Consider the following 14,563-nt stretch of genomic DNA (forward strand, 5'->3'; position numbering starts at 1 on the left):
TTTCCTCCAGCTTCCAATAACATGCTCCTCATTTCCACCTGAGGCCTTATCAGAAGCACCTTTAATGCTCCTGTCTCTAGCAACGTTCTGTTCAAAACCACACGCGTGTTCCCCAAGACCATCAAAGCTGTCTATGCCGTGCTTGCTCCATCTGAGCCCTCGCCAGAATTACCGTCCGTGTCCATATTTTTACCAATTGTCTCTTTAAGGCAATCTAGGGTTTTCTATTGAGCACTTCAAAATTCTTCCAGCTCCCACGCATTGCCCAATTCCAAAGCCACTTCCACATTTTTAGCTATTTGCTACAGCAGTACCCCCACTTCCCAGTACCAAAATGTGTATGTTCCCTGTCTGTCCTAACAGAGTACCACAAACTTGGTCGCTTAAAAACAACAGAAACTTATTTTCCCAAAGTTCTGGAAGCCAGGAGCATGAAAACAAGATGTCGTCACAGCCATTCTCCCTCCAAAGACTCGAGGAGAAAATCTCCCCTAGCTTCTTCTAGCTTTTGGTGGCTCCTGAAGTCCCTGGCTTGTGCCAGCAGCACTTCAGTCTCTGCCTCTGTCTTCATGTGGCCGTCTTCCCTCTGTGTCTTTGTATCCTCTCCTTTTCTGATAAGGACCCCAGTCGCTGTGTTTAAGGCCCACCCCAAGTCCAGTATCATCTCAAGATCCTTAGCTCAACTGCACCTGCAAAGACCTTACTTCCGAACAAGGCCACATGCACAGGTACCAGGGTTAGGACTTGCACATATCTTTTTTGGGGACACTAGTCAGTCTGCTGCACCCCCAATTTGCACAGTGGAAAGTAGGCTCCTTATGATACTGGTTTATGACTATATGTCTATGTGTGGTTGAGTGAATCTGTGTGTTAGTTTGTGTGTAGGTGTGTGTCTGTGTGAATGTGGGTGGCTATGCTTATGTACGTTAACTGTGGATGTGTGTTTTTACGTGTATGTGTCTGTGTGTGTTTAAATGGGTGTTTATGTTAATTATCTTTGTACATGATTACGCGTATGTGTGTGTTTACGTGCACTTATGTGTATGCGTGTCTGAGCGATTACAAACCTGTGTGAGTATATGTGTGTGTGTCTGTGTGAGTATATGTGTGGATAAGAGTCTGTGTGTGAGTTTGTGTGTGTGCATGTGTATAAGTATCTGAGTGTGTGTCTGTATGTTCTGTGTTTCTGCAGGTCCCCCATCATACACAAAGCAGAAAAGGCCCCAAGTGGACGATGAGACCATGGTAAGAACCCTCTGCTGGCACCCTGGCTGGGTCCCTCTGTCCTTGCCACAGGTCACAGAATCGGTCAGTGTCACTGATGAGGTCACAGAATGATTCCAGGATCCTAGTAACCATGAGGAGCCCAGCAGCCACTCAGGCAGGGGCCACCTGGAGGGCTTCAGCACCGCCCAAACAAACTCTCACCAGACAGTTGGAGCACTGCTGGACCCTTGGGTGCGGGTTTCAAATCATGAAACGCCTCTTCGTGGACCACACAGGACAGCAGTCACCATCAGATGGAGCCACTCTCAGCTTGGTCAGCCCTGAGTCTACCGTGGAAAGTGAGGAGGTGTGTTGGCCAGGTGGGTTGAAGGGAAGGAATGTAGGGTGCAGCAAGGAGTGAGGACCTGGCGGGGAGCTGCCAGGTTGCTCCTGACGCTGCTACTGAAGTGTTGGCCATAAAAACAGATGGTAGGGCAAAGGAAATTAGCTATGGGATGCTTGTAATGATCTAGGTTGTGGTTATGAGCATATAAGGTGATTTCAGAAGGTATGTGGATGAAAATGTGAAATATTAATAATTATGTATTTAGACTATGCATGTATTAGAAAAAAACAGAATTAACATACCAATCCTGTGATTTCAGCAGTGATATAAAAATTCCTTTAAGATAAATGTATTAAAGTTAAACTAGGGCATCACTGTGAAGGTTGGTAGGAAGGAGCCGTAAGACAGCCCTTAAGGGTAACTCAGGCTCTTGAGGCCAGGGCCCGGCGCCAGCTCTGGCTCCACCAGGCGCTTAAACTTGCCTCAGCTTCCTGCTCTGTTAAATGGAAATAAAAACAATGCAATTTCTTAGGGTTGTTCTGACATTGAGTTAAGACATGGTGACTGGGGCACAAAGAGTGTTCAAGGACATGGCAATCCCAGGGAGGGTTACGCAGACACATCACAGTGTGGGGGGCTCACCCTTTCCACGCCTTGCTTGTTTCTGATTGGCTTACATACAGCTCTGGCAATTTTAACAGCACATCTTGATGACTTTTGAAAGATGTATAACTTCATATAACCATCACAATTATTTATAAGAACATTTTTGTGGCTTCCCCGAACTTCCCTTGTGCCCCTCTGCAGTCAGTTCCCTGCCTGTCCCCAGTTCTAGACACCGCTGATCTGTTTTCTGTCCCTGTAGTTGTGCCTCTTCTGGAATGTCATCTAAATGAGACATACAGGTTGCTCCACGTTGACGGTGGGGTTCTGCCCCAGACGATTCCATCGTAAATTGGTTCTGACATAATTCAAATACCTCATTTTTTTCATTATTGTTGTCTTTTATTATCAGTATCTTTATAAATTTGATCTTTATTTGTCTTTGGGGGTGTCTTACTGATATACTTTAACACTGTATGTAGTACGTATTACCAATGACAAGATGTCCCAAAAAACGGGATTTACGCGCAGTGTGGTATGAGGTCTTTATAATCTGGCTTCTTTGATTCAGCACAATGCGTTTGAGATTTTGCCACATTGTAGCACGCATCGGTAGTTTATTCTTTTTTACTGATGAACAGCATTGCCTTGTATGGATGTGTTACAATGTGTTTATCTATTCACCAGTTAAGGAGCCCTGGTGGCACAGTGGGTAAGCGCTCAGCTGCTAACTGAAAGCTCGGCTCTGGTGAAAATCACCACCTTGGAAGCGCCATGGGGAAGTTCTGCTCTGTCCTGTAGGGTTGCTATGGGATGGAATCGACGGGACAGCAACAGGTTTGACCTGGTTTACCTGCCAGTTGGTGTCCTTCTGGGATGTCTTCTATTTTTTGGTGATTTTTACCAGTTGCTATCAGTCAGCTCCAACTCATGGTGACCCCATGTATGTCCAGAGGGTTTTCAGTGGCTGGTTTTTCAGAATTGATCTCCATGCCTTTCCTCAGAGGCGCCTCCGAGTGGAGTCATACCTCCAACCTTTCGGTTAGCAGCCAGGCACCTTAACGGTTTGCGCCAGCCACGCATTCACTGTGGGACCCCTACAGCCACTCTAGGAGGCAGGCACCGCTGCTCTCCACGTTTTATAACGAACAGGGCCGGGGAGCGGTGCTAGCTGCCCAGGGGCTCCTGTCCGGGTCCTTGGCTCCTAAAGAAGAAAGGGAAGGTAGGCGGTGGCACTTGTTCCCTTAGGGACACTGATGAAAATGTCCTTCCTTCTCAGGGACCATGAAGAGGGAGGAGTCTCCTCGGCCCGGGCCTGCTGTTCCCCACGACAGGGACCTCTACTTCTCCTCCAGGGCTCTGGGGGCGCTGAGCTGGAGCAGCACCCCTCCGTCACAGTCCTCCTCCGAGTACCAGTCCTACTCCCAGTACCAGTCCTGCTGCTCCGGCAGGTTCGAGCAGGAGGGTGGGGTCCCGCAGAGCGCGTGCGCCTTCTACACCCACGTGCAGACCGTGCGCGGCGTGGCCGTGGCCTGGGAGACCGAGGCCGGCTTCGGGCCGGTCAGCACCAAGCCCCGCCTTTATGAAGCCGAATTCATTAAGAGGCAAAGGAGGAAAGGGTCCTCCTTCGAGATGGCTTCCAACACGGACCTGCGCTGGGACCTGGAAGCCAGCAAGAACCGCTGCCCGCAGCCGGAGGAGTCGGAGCTGCTGGGGCCGCTGGACTGCCGCCTCCAGGAGCTGCGGGACCCCCCGGACTGGCTGGTCACCACCGACTATGGGCTGCGCTGCGTCGCCTGCTGCCGGGTCTTCCCCACGCTGGAGGCGCTGCTGGAGCATGTCCAGCACGGCGTCAAAGAGGGCTTCAGCTGCCAGGTTTTTTTCGAGGAGATGCTGGAGAGAAGGCGGGCTCGGGAACAAGGTCACGACCAGCAGGCGGAGGAGGGGGAACAGGACCCCTCGGACAGCAGCGAACGTTCTAAGGCCCACGGCAGAGTGCCCCAGTCACAGCAGGAGCAGTGAGCTGGAGGTCACGTTCCCAGTCCTGCTCTCACCTCCAGCGCCGGGGTGCTCCTTCCCCCGCAGAGGACCAGAGCCACCAGGGCAGGGAGAGAGGCCCACAGGCCGTGGGGGAAGGCCACCAGTGGGTGCAGAGAAGGAGCACCGTTAGAGAAGAGGGGGATGGAGCCCTCCCACAGGCACACTGTCGCAGCCAGTCTATTCCAAAACTTGGGTGCAGAGAAGAGGGCTTCCAGCTCTCCAGTGGTGGTCACCGTACCCGGAAGGCACAAGTGGGAGGCCTCATGGGTGTTTATTTTTGCTGGTGATCTAGAGACTCTGCACTTGCTGGATAATCAGCAAGACCCGAAGGAAAGCTGATCACACAGGAAGCTTTCGCCCTATTGTCTTCATCATTAGGAATCCTTCCTAATGCCCTAGTTCTGTCATAGTGCTAGTGGGATTAAAGTTGAATAACTCAAACTTTGACACAGTGGCTAATTGAATCAACCATGCTGTGAGGTTGCACCCATATCATATTGCTGTCTCAGTGTGTCACAGAAGCACGTTACCTCCCTCCAGCTCAGGGAGGCTGCACCACTCAGTAAAAGACGTGGAGGTGCACCGTGTGTTAGACACACTACCCTCAGCTGTTCCGGTGAGAGACAACTAGGACAAGCCATTGCAAGGCAAGGGGGTAAATCACATGAAGAAGTTTGGGGACCCAGAGGAGGAGCTCTTCACCCAAGCTTTCTGGAGGGGGCGAGGCTCACAGAGGACTTGAAGGACGGGTAGAATTAGCTAGACCAAAGTGTCTCAACATTGACACTACTGACATTTTGGGCTGAATGATTCTTTGTTGTAAGGGGCATATTCTGTTCCCCAGTAGGATCTCCCCCTCCAGTTGTGACAACCAATGAAGTCTCTAGACATTAACGAAGGTCTCTGGGGGCGGGGGAGGGGTGTGTACAAAATCACCCGTGGCTGAAAACCCCTGAGCTGATTGAGGCTTTCAGAAAAGGCCATGTCTGAGGAGTCGCCAGCCGCTTGATCTGGCTGGAATGATGGAAACATATATGCCCTCATGCAAGCAACAAATATACTATGTGCCAGGTGGAAACCCTGGTGGCGAAGTGGTTAAGAGCTATGGCTGCTAACCAAAGGGTCGGCAGTTCCAATCCACCAGGTGCGCCTTGGAAACTCTATGGGGCAGTTCTACTCTGTCCTGTAGGGTCGCTATGAGTCGGAATTGACTTGACAGCACTGGGTTTCTATGTGCCAGGTGGAAACCCTGGTGGCGTAGTGGTTAAGAGCTACGGCTGCTAACCAAAGGGTCGGCAGTTCAAATCCACCAGGTGCTCCTTGGAAACTCTAAGGATCAGTTCTACTCTGTCTTATAGGGTTGCTATGAGTTGGAATCAACTTGATGACAATGAGTTTTGGTTTTATGTGCCAGGCACTGTACAAAGCATGGGGGGGGGGCGCGGTAAAAGTGAAGAAAACAACATACACACAATGGAATACAACATGGATGAATCTAGAGGACAGTATGCTGAGTGAAATAAGTGAATCACTAAAGGACAAATATGAGACCACTCCTATACAAATTCATGAAAAGGTTTACACACAAAAAGAAACAATCTTTGGTGGTTACAAAGAAGGGGTAGGGAGGGAAAAACACTAATAGACAATGAATAAGTGGTAACTTTGGTGAAAGGTAAGACAGTACACAAAACTGGGGAAGCCAGTACAACTAGACCAAGCCAAGGTCATGGAAGCTGTATAGACACATCCAAACTCCCTGAGGGACTGAATTACTCGACTGAGGGCTGGGGACCATGGTCTCGGGGAACATCTAGCTGAATTGGCATAGCGTAGTTTATGAAGAAAATGTTCTCCATTCTGCTTTGGTGAATAGCATCTGGGGTCTTAAAAGCATGTGAGCAGCCATCTAAGATACTCCACTGGTCCCACCCCATGTGGACCAAGGTAGAATGAAGAAAACCAAAGACACAAGAGAAAGATTAGTCCAAAGGACTAATGGACCACAACTCCCAAGACCTTTACCAGACTGAGTCCAACGAAACTAGATGGTGCCCAGCTACCATCACCAATTGCTTTGACAGGGATCACAATACAGGGTGCCAGACAGAGCTGGAGAAAAATGCAGAACAAAATTCACACACACACACACACACACACACACACACACATCTTAGTGGTTTGACAGAGGCTGGAGAGGCCCCAGTAGTATGGCCCCCGGACACCCTTTCAGCTCAGTACTGAAGTCACTCTTGAGGTTCAAAGATTAGACAGGCCCATAAAACAAAACCAGACTAAAGGGGCACAGCAACCCAGGGGTGAGGACAAGAAGGCAGGAGGGGACAGGAAAGCTAGTAATGGGGAACCCAAGGTTGAGAAAGGGAGAGTGCTGACACATCGTGAAATTGGCAACCAATGTCACAAAACAATATGTGTATTAATTGTTTAATGAGAAACTAATTTACTTGGTAAACCTTTATCTAAAACACGATGAAAAAAAAAAAGTGAACAAAACAGACCTGGATGCTGCTCTGTGGAGCTTATGGCCAGTGAGTGAAAATACTCCTTGTGGTCGAGTCAATTGCGACTCACAGCAACCATAGAGGGCAGGGTAGAACTGTTCCATAGGGTTCCCAAGGCTGTAAATCTTTACAGAAGCAGACTGACTGTCTCATCTTCCCCCTGAAGAGCAGCTGGTGAGTTCAAACCACTGATCTTTCAGTTAGCAGCCAAGAGCTTTAACCATTGTACCACCAGGGCTACTGGGTGAAAATAGAGTATGTGTATATATATTAAAAATGACTGACATAAAAAATACGAACTTAGAGATAAATGTCTAAGAATAAATGCTGCGTCATGACCTACAGGGCCCTGCATGGTCCAGCCTCTGCTACCTTCTCCCTCATCAGCTCTTAGTGTTCCCTGCTTGCCTCGTTATGCTCTGGTCACATTGGCTTTCCTTCTTTCCTTAAATACCCTAAGCTCTTTCATATCTCAAGGCCTTTGCACCTGCTCTCTCCTCGTAGTGGAACTCAGCTCTTCTCTGTCACTCTTCTGGCTAATCCCTATTCATCTCTGAGGTCTCAGCATAAATGTCACTTCTTCAAAGAGACCTTCTCTAACCATCTTGCCTTAGCACGCACCTCATTCTAAGTGAAGATGGTTTTAAGAAAAGAAGTGACAGGATCAGACTTGTGTCTTAAAAAAGCTCACTCTGGCTGTGACGTGGACTATAGGGCTATGGCAGGAGAAGAAAGGAAGAAGTGCAGATCAGTTAGGAGTCTACAGAGATCTAAGCAAGACACAGTGGTGGTTTGGATAAGACTAGTGACAAGGCAAGAAGAAGAGGAGTGGAGGCATTCAAGATATCATTTGGGGAATAGAATGCAAAGGACTTGGTAATGGTGGAGGTGGGGTGGGAGTAAGGAGGTTATCCAGGTGGCCTCCCAGGTTCCTAGAGGAACACATAGGTGGCTAGCTGTGCAGTAACTGCTGTGGAGAGCATTGAAGGAAGATCAGGTGCGTGTGTGTATGTGTGTGTGTAAGCATGCACACTTGCAGGTGCATGTACAAGCATAAGTTCTGGGAGCATGGGTAATAGAGGTGTTAGGACATGGTTAAAGTTAAGTGCTAACAGTGCATCCAAGTAAGGATGTCAAGTTGGAAGTGGTTTACAATTGAGAACTCAGAAGGCCAAGTCTGGGTTGGAAACAACTTAGGAGGTTAATAGCACATGGATGGTACCGTATTTAAAGCCATGATAGTCAACTAGGGACCTGGGGTAAAGATGAGAGAAGAGGTGAGGCCTGGTCCTGGGGTACTCCAACTATTAGCACTTAGACATAGAAAGAGTGCCACCTGTGAGACAAAGAGAAAATGGGTGGTGTTGGGGGGGGTGGTGGTTCTTAGGGATTTTCCGAATAAGCAGTTTTCTTAAGAGTTTTTTGGAGTCTCCAAAACTAAGAAAAGAGGTCATTTTGAGAAGGAATGGAGAACAGTGTTAAAATGCTAAGGAGCAGTGGAAAGAGCAGAGGACGAAATTGTTTCTATTCATTTTGCGACATGGAGGTGATGGCGTCTCTGATAAGAGTAGTCTGGATGGGTGACTGGGGCAGAGGCCAGAAGGGCACAAGTCAGTGCCGGACACCAGATGAACTGCCCGAGATGAGCCTCGGACAACTCTGCTGGCAAATGTGCTCAAAAGACAGCGATGATGGCTGTAGCTGGGTAAAAGGAAACCCAAATAAAGATGAGACAGAGAGCAAGTTTATAAGCCAATGGGAATGATCCAATAGAGAAGGAAAGGCTGATAATGCGAGAAAAAAATGGGGATGATCAAAGGAGAGGAGAGAGGGCTGAATCCTGAGTGGATGTGTGGAAGCCAGCCCTTGAAGAGGGCAGCTTTGTGTTCTCTGTTATACCAGATGAGAAACTCCAGGTGAATATCAGGCTGAGAAATGGTCAAAAGGCCTTTGGAGACAAAATTATGGAGTTTGAATTTTTTTGTTCTTAAAAACTACGAATAGCTCTTGAAGACTGTTAATAAAGTCAGATTTATATTCATTAAAGGCCACTCTTGCAAGTACAGCCAAGGACGGAGTAGAGAGAACCTCACAGAGAAGGAATGAAGTCAAGGAAGAGTCAGGAGATAGACACCATAGATTTCAGCAAGTGTTTGATGAGGGTGGCTGGAGTATAAGTGTTCAGACGACTTCCTGGTTTCTTCCTGAGGTGCCATTTGCAGATGGGGGAATGCCAAAGAAGGGGAAGATTTGCTGGGAAGCCGATCAGTCCACTTTTGAACATGTTGAGTTTATAATGGAAATATTCAGATGGGAGCTAGTTATAAAGATCTGGGGCCTGGAAGAGTGGTAACTAGGATGGAAGTAAAGACATATGGCCACCTGCTTATGTGTGGTTAACTACAGCCATGGTTTTTCAAGTGGGCTTCATGTTGACTGCATTCCCTCTTCTGGTTCAAGTGTGGCATGAAGCCTGGAGGTCATCTCAGAATGGATATCAGCTGTGGAGCTGGCATCTTATCAGCATTTTCAAGAGATATCAGAGGTCACATACTTTGCTCATTCACTGTAAAAGGGACCAGAGGATCTGTAGGAATACAAAAAAGATGGGAAAATGGCCCAGACATTGTTGGGCTCTTCTCAGAAGACCGACCTGGTGTCTGGTAGGTCCCTATTGAGGCAGCTCATTAGGCAGATAGAATCCAAGGACCATCAAAAGGGAGGGGAAGCTATCGAGCCAAAATCAGTGACCACTAGATGAGGTGGAAAATTTTTTAGTTTAAAAAGCAGTGTGAGGAGAAATCCCGAGAGTATGGTCCCGGACACCTTTTTAGCTCATTAGTGAAGTCACTCCTGAGGTTCACCCTTTGGCCAAAGATTAGACAGGCTCATAAAACAAAATGAGACTAAAGGGGCACACCAGTCCAGGAGCAAGGACTAGAGGGGAGGAGGGAACAGGAAAGCTGGAAATAGGGAACCCAAGGTCGAGAAGGGAGAGTGTTGCCATGTCCTGGGGTTGGTAACCAGTGTCACAAAACAATATGTGTATTGTTTAATGAGAAGCTAGTTTGTTCTGTAAACCTTCATTTAAAGCATAATAATAAGAAAAAGGAAGAAAAAAATTGGGAATGGATAAGGATATGTTTGAACAACTTGATGAACATGGTGCCACTGAACTGTACGGGTGAAGATTGTTGTAATGGCTAATGTTTTGTTACCACGATTAAAAAAAAAAAAGCAGTGTGAGAAAAATCAAAGTGAAGAATGACACTCAGCTCTGGAATTTTAGGCCTTTAAACAAGTGTATTTGTGTTGTAAACTCATGTAGGACCATGCACTGTTCTACATACTTTATGAATATTAAATTGTGTAAGGCTTCCCATGATCCAACCTTGAATCCTTTCTTACGAGCCCTTTTAATAGGTAAGTTAAGAACTTGTGAAGTCTGTACAGCTGGGCCAAGCAACCTGACTCCAGGCCTCTGCTCTAACCATCACCCCGAGAAGCAACACTTTACTGTCCAGACCAGTGCCGGTGTCCAGAAAAGCAAACACGGCAACTCCACAGCCTGTATTGTCTTTTAACTAGCAGCAGCAGCTAAATACCGGGAGGAAGATAATGGGAATTCAGGACAAATGAAAGACAACAACCGTGGGTAAGCAAACTTTTAGTGTAAAGAATAACCTCAGCTGACATGGATGGGAGAAAAGGAGATACAATTGTTTTTGAGGTAGTGATTTGTTTTTTGTTTTGTTTTTATTGTGCTTTAAGTGAAAGTTTACAACTCAAGTCAGTCTCTCATGATTTGTTTTTAAAACACAATGTACACTCAATTGAGTTAAGCACGCAAATTAGAAGTTTAAACATTCAATATGCAGAGACCCAGGACCTCCACAGATAAGGCTACCATCAAGGTGAGTAAGGGGAACTCTTCCAGACAGTTCAGTGAACTTGAAATTTTTAGACCTTGAACCGCTTTAGGCCCTTTTACTTTGTAATTCTAGAACATAGGGAAAGATGAAATTCATTTAATGAAATTTACGTAAACCTGAGGAGCCCTGGTGGTACAGCGCTCAGCTGCTCACCAAAAGGTCAGGGGTCTGAACACACCAGCTGCTCCATGGGAGAAAGATGTGGCAGTCTGCTTCCTTAAAGATTTACAGCCTTGGAAACCGTAGGGGGCAATTCTACTCTGTCCTATAGGGTTGGGTTGCTTTGAGTCGAAATCGACTTGGTAGCGTACAACAACAACACATAAACCTGAAAACAACACCTGATAAAGATGGCACTAAGAAAGCAAACAATACGCCAGTCTACTTATAAAAACAAAAGAAGGGCCAGTCAAACTCAACAGAGCATTAAAAGGACAATTCACCGTGACTGACTTGGGTTGATCTCATGACTGTAAAGATAATTCAAAATTTGTTTTATTTTAGGAAGGAATACTTCATACAAAAGAAAAATGTCATGACTATTTTTATCTCAATAGATATGAAAAAGACATGTAACGTTCAGAAATAAACCCATACATTTATGGTCAATTGGTTTTTGACAAGGGTGCCAAGACAATTCAATGGAAAAGAATAATCTTTTTAACAAATGGTGCTGGGACAACTAGACATCCACATGGCAAAGAGTGAAGTTGGGCCCATAGCTCACGTCATATACAAAAAATAACTCAAAACAGATCACTGCCCTAAACATAAGAATTAAAATCATAAAACTCTTAGAAGTTAACATACGGGTAGAACTTCATGGCCTTAGGCCATGCTCTTAGGATGCCAAAAAGCACAAAGAAAAAAATAGGTAAATCAGATTCCACCAAAATTAAAAACTTGTACATCAAAGGACACTATCAAGAAAGTGAAAAGATCACCCACAGGATGAGAGAAAATGCTTGCAAGTCATATCTGATAAAGACCTAGTATCCTGAATATGTAAAGAGTTATTATAATTCAACTATAAAAAGATAAATAACCCAATAAAAAATGGGCAAAGGATTTGAATAGGCATTTCTCCAAGAAGATATATAAATGGCCAATAAGCACATCATTAGTTATTAGGGAATTGCAAATCAAAACCACGAAGAGATTCTACTTCACACCCACTACCCAGCACACCCACTAGGATAGCTATAATCAAAGAGATGGACAATGATAAATGTTGGTGAGGATATGGAGAAATTGGAACCCTTATGAAATTAGGTGGGAATGTAAAACGGTACAGCCACTTTGGAAAAAGTGTGGTAGCTCTTCCTAACGCAATGGTTATGCGCTTGGCTGCTAACCAAAAGGTTAGCGGTTTGAACCTACCAGCGGCTCCACCGGAGTAAGGACCTGATGATTTGCTCCCATAAAGCCTGGGAAATCCTACAGGTCAGCTCTGTTCTGTCCTGTAGGGTCACTATGAGTCAGAAATGACTCGACATCACGCAACAACAACGGTTCCTCAAAAATTTAAACCTAGAGTTCCCAAATGGTCCAGCAATTCTGGAATTGAACACTTACGTCTCCACAAAAACTTGTACACAAGTATTCATAGTAGCAGTATTCATAACAGCCCAGGAGTAAAAACAACTAGCATGTTCATCAAGAGATGAATGGAAAAACAACGTGTGGAATTTGCCCAACCATAAAAAGGAATGGCCTACTGATACGTGCTGCACTACGAATGAACCCTGAAAACGTTATGCTAAGAAAAAATATTCTTAAGATGATGTAGAATATTTATCTCAAACCAAACAGCAAAAAGTCTATGAATGTTTTCATTGAAATCACATAAATGATGTAATTTATTACAATTTTTATTTAACATTATTCTGGAAGTTACAACTCTGCAATAGACATGAAACAAAAATGGCATATATAATATTATGAAGGACAGAAAATTATAATTTACCTTGAAAGCCCAAGAGAATTAACTGAAAATTAGTGAAAAAATAGGTAGTCAAAGAATTGAGAAATCAGATATCAAAAGCTTCCTCGTGTATTAAACCCATTGCCGTTGAGTAGATTCCGACCCATAGTGACCCTATAGGACAGAGCAGAACTGCCCCATAGGGTTTCCAAGGAGCAGCTGGTGGATTCGAACTGCCAACCTTTTAGTCAGCAGCTGTAGCTCTTAACCACTGAGCAAGCCGGGCTCCTCCTTGTATAGTAAATATAACCAGTTAGTTAATAAAATGAAAAATATTCCCTTCAGTAAATAAAGAGATATTCATGAAAATGTTGCAAGTGCAATGAAATGTCAAAAGTGATCATTTCTGATAGTTATTGATGAATTTTTATTTTTCTAGAATTTGCATTATATTCTAAATTTTCTATATTGAGCAAGTATGACTTTCATAATAAAAAAGCAATAAAACATTTACTTAAACATTACCTCAGGCTAGAAGTAATTTTGGGTGCCTTCATGGTCCACATTTGTGGTCTACAGAGCACATTTTGAGAACCTAGCTCTTGACGTTTTCATCTCCTGGTCTTTCAGAATCTAATTAGTTCTGATTAGTTTTAAGGGAACTTAATAACAAATAAGGATCCTGCCAACTCAAAATTGTTAAATTACAAAGCCCCTTTAGAGGCATTTCTCTTTTTTCACAAGGTTATAAGCTGTAAGTGAGATCTTAAGAGAGACTCACGGTAGTGCCAATTCTGCTGATGCCAACACAAGGGAACTCAGGTGAGAGAAAGGGTAAAGACTAGGAAGCAGAGAATGAAAATGAGATCATGTCAACAGGGCCGCTCAAGGATAAAAAGAGTTAAAGGGGGGTGAGGGATAGATCGGATGAAGTTGAAGAAGAGAGTTAGAGGGGAAAACAGAGAAATGGCAGATGTTAGGGGTGACCTTAGTACACAATGACAGGGAACCAGGCATCAAAAAGGGGGCTCAGGCAGGAGGCTTGTAGGGGAAGTTGAGTGTCCTGTCAAAGAGGGCAGAGTCCTGACTGTCCTTTCGTCTCTGAGGGGCTCAGTAGTGGGTGATGACAAAGGTAAGCCAGAGCAGGAAGGCGCAGCCAGGAAGACTCAGGTGGACCACGTTTCCTGGTCAGGGGTCCTGGTAAGGCAAGGCCTCCAGCTTGGGTGAATCGCAGCCTGGGGAGGCTCCCCTCCCTCTGGAAGGCATTTTCAGTGTCAGGACAGAGGAAGCTGTAGTTGGTTGGTTAACTGGAAAATCAGTTGAAGCAAAAATTATTTTAAAAAATATTAGACATTTTATTTTAATTTAAAAACATTGATGTATATCTTTTGTGTTAGGGCCAAACCCCTTGCTTTAAGTGCAGGTTGCAGTTTGGAGTCCCAGGCATCCACCTGGCATGAGCCGTGCCCATTGTGATTGTTTACGGGTTTTCAATCGCATTCCTTCACTTGGAGAAAGAATCTGAGTGGGACGCCGAGATTTTTATGTCCTCCTTCCCTAGTCCTTACACTGATTTAATAGTTTTTTGTTTGTTCGTTTCTAACCTTTAACTATTTCCAAATAATTTGATTTAGTGTTCATGGGAACAACTTTGTTCTCACATTGGTATGCTATCAATTTACACATTATTTCATTAAATCACATAATTTAGTAACAAGTTCCATGAGGGCGGATTTTTTTTTATCTGATTAGTTCACTGTGTGTCCTCAGAGCTGAGAACTGTGCCAAGCACATTTTTTTTACATAGTAAGTGCTTAATAAATATTTGTTGATTCAAATGAATGGGATGCCGTAAATGCATTTGGGAACACACAGCTGATTTGTGGCAAACAAGGTGGCTTATTGGCCTCGAGCACTCAGAGCACTGTAGTCACCTCTCAGGAGTTTTCCGAAGGAATCTGATGTGTGTGTGGTGGAGTGGGGGCTGGTT

General features: G+C 45.2%; 1 protein-coding gene across 1 annotated transcript; it reads left to right on the forward strand.

Annotated features, from left to right (window-relative positions):
* Positions 1-797: 797 nt before the first annotated feature.
* On the forward strand, positions 798-4,641 carry FAM170B (family with sequence similarity 170 member B). The gene is made up of 2 exons (XM_064269107.1): positions 798-1,586; positions 3,435-4,641. Exons 1-2 carry the CDS (start codon positions 1,322-1,324, stop codon positions 4,175-4,177), a joined length of 1,008 nt encoding a protein of 335 aa, XP_064125177.1. The 5' UTR covers positions 798-1,321; the 3' UTR covers positions 4,178-4,641.
* Positions 4,642-14,563: the final 9,922 nt, after the last annotated feature.

The sequence above is a fragment of the Loxodonta africana genome, chromosome 16, assembly GCF_030014295.1.
Source record: "Loxodonta africana isolate mLoxAfr1 chromosome 16, mLoxAfr1.hap2, whole genome shotgun sequence".
Taxonomy (NCBI): domain Eukaryota; kingdom Metazoa; phylum Chordata; class Mammalia; order Proboscidea; family Elephantidae; genus Loxodonta; species Loxodonta africana.

Bases quoted from the DNA above. Each gene is read 5' to 3' on its own strand.
- FAM170B (XM_064269107.1), top strand. From the start codon at position 1,322: ATGAGGTCACAGAATGATTCCAGGATCCTAGTAACCATGAGGAGCCCA. The intron at 1,587-3,434 runs GTGGGTTGAAGG...CTTCCTTCTCAG, and splicing joins TGAGGAGGTGTGTTGGCCAG to GGACCATGAAGAGGGAGGAG.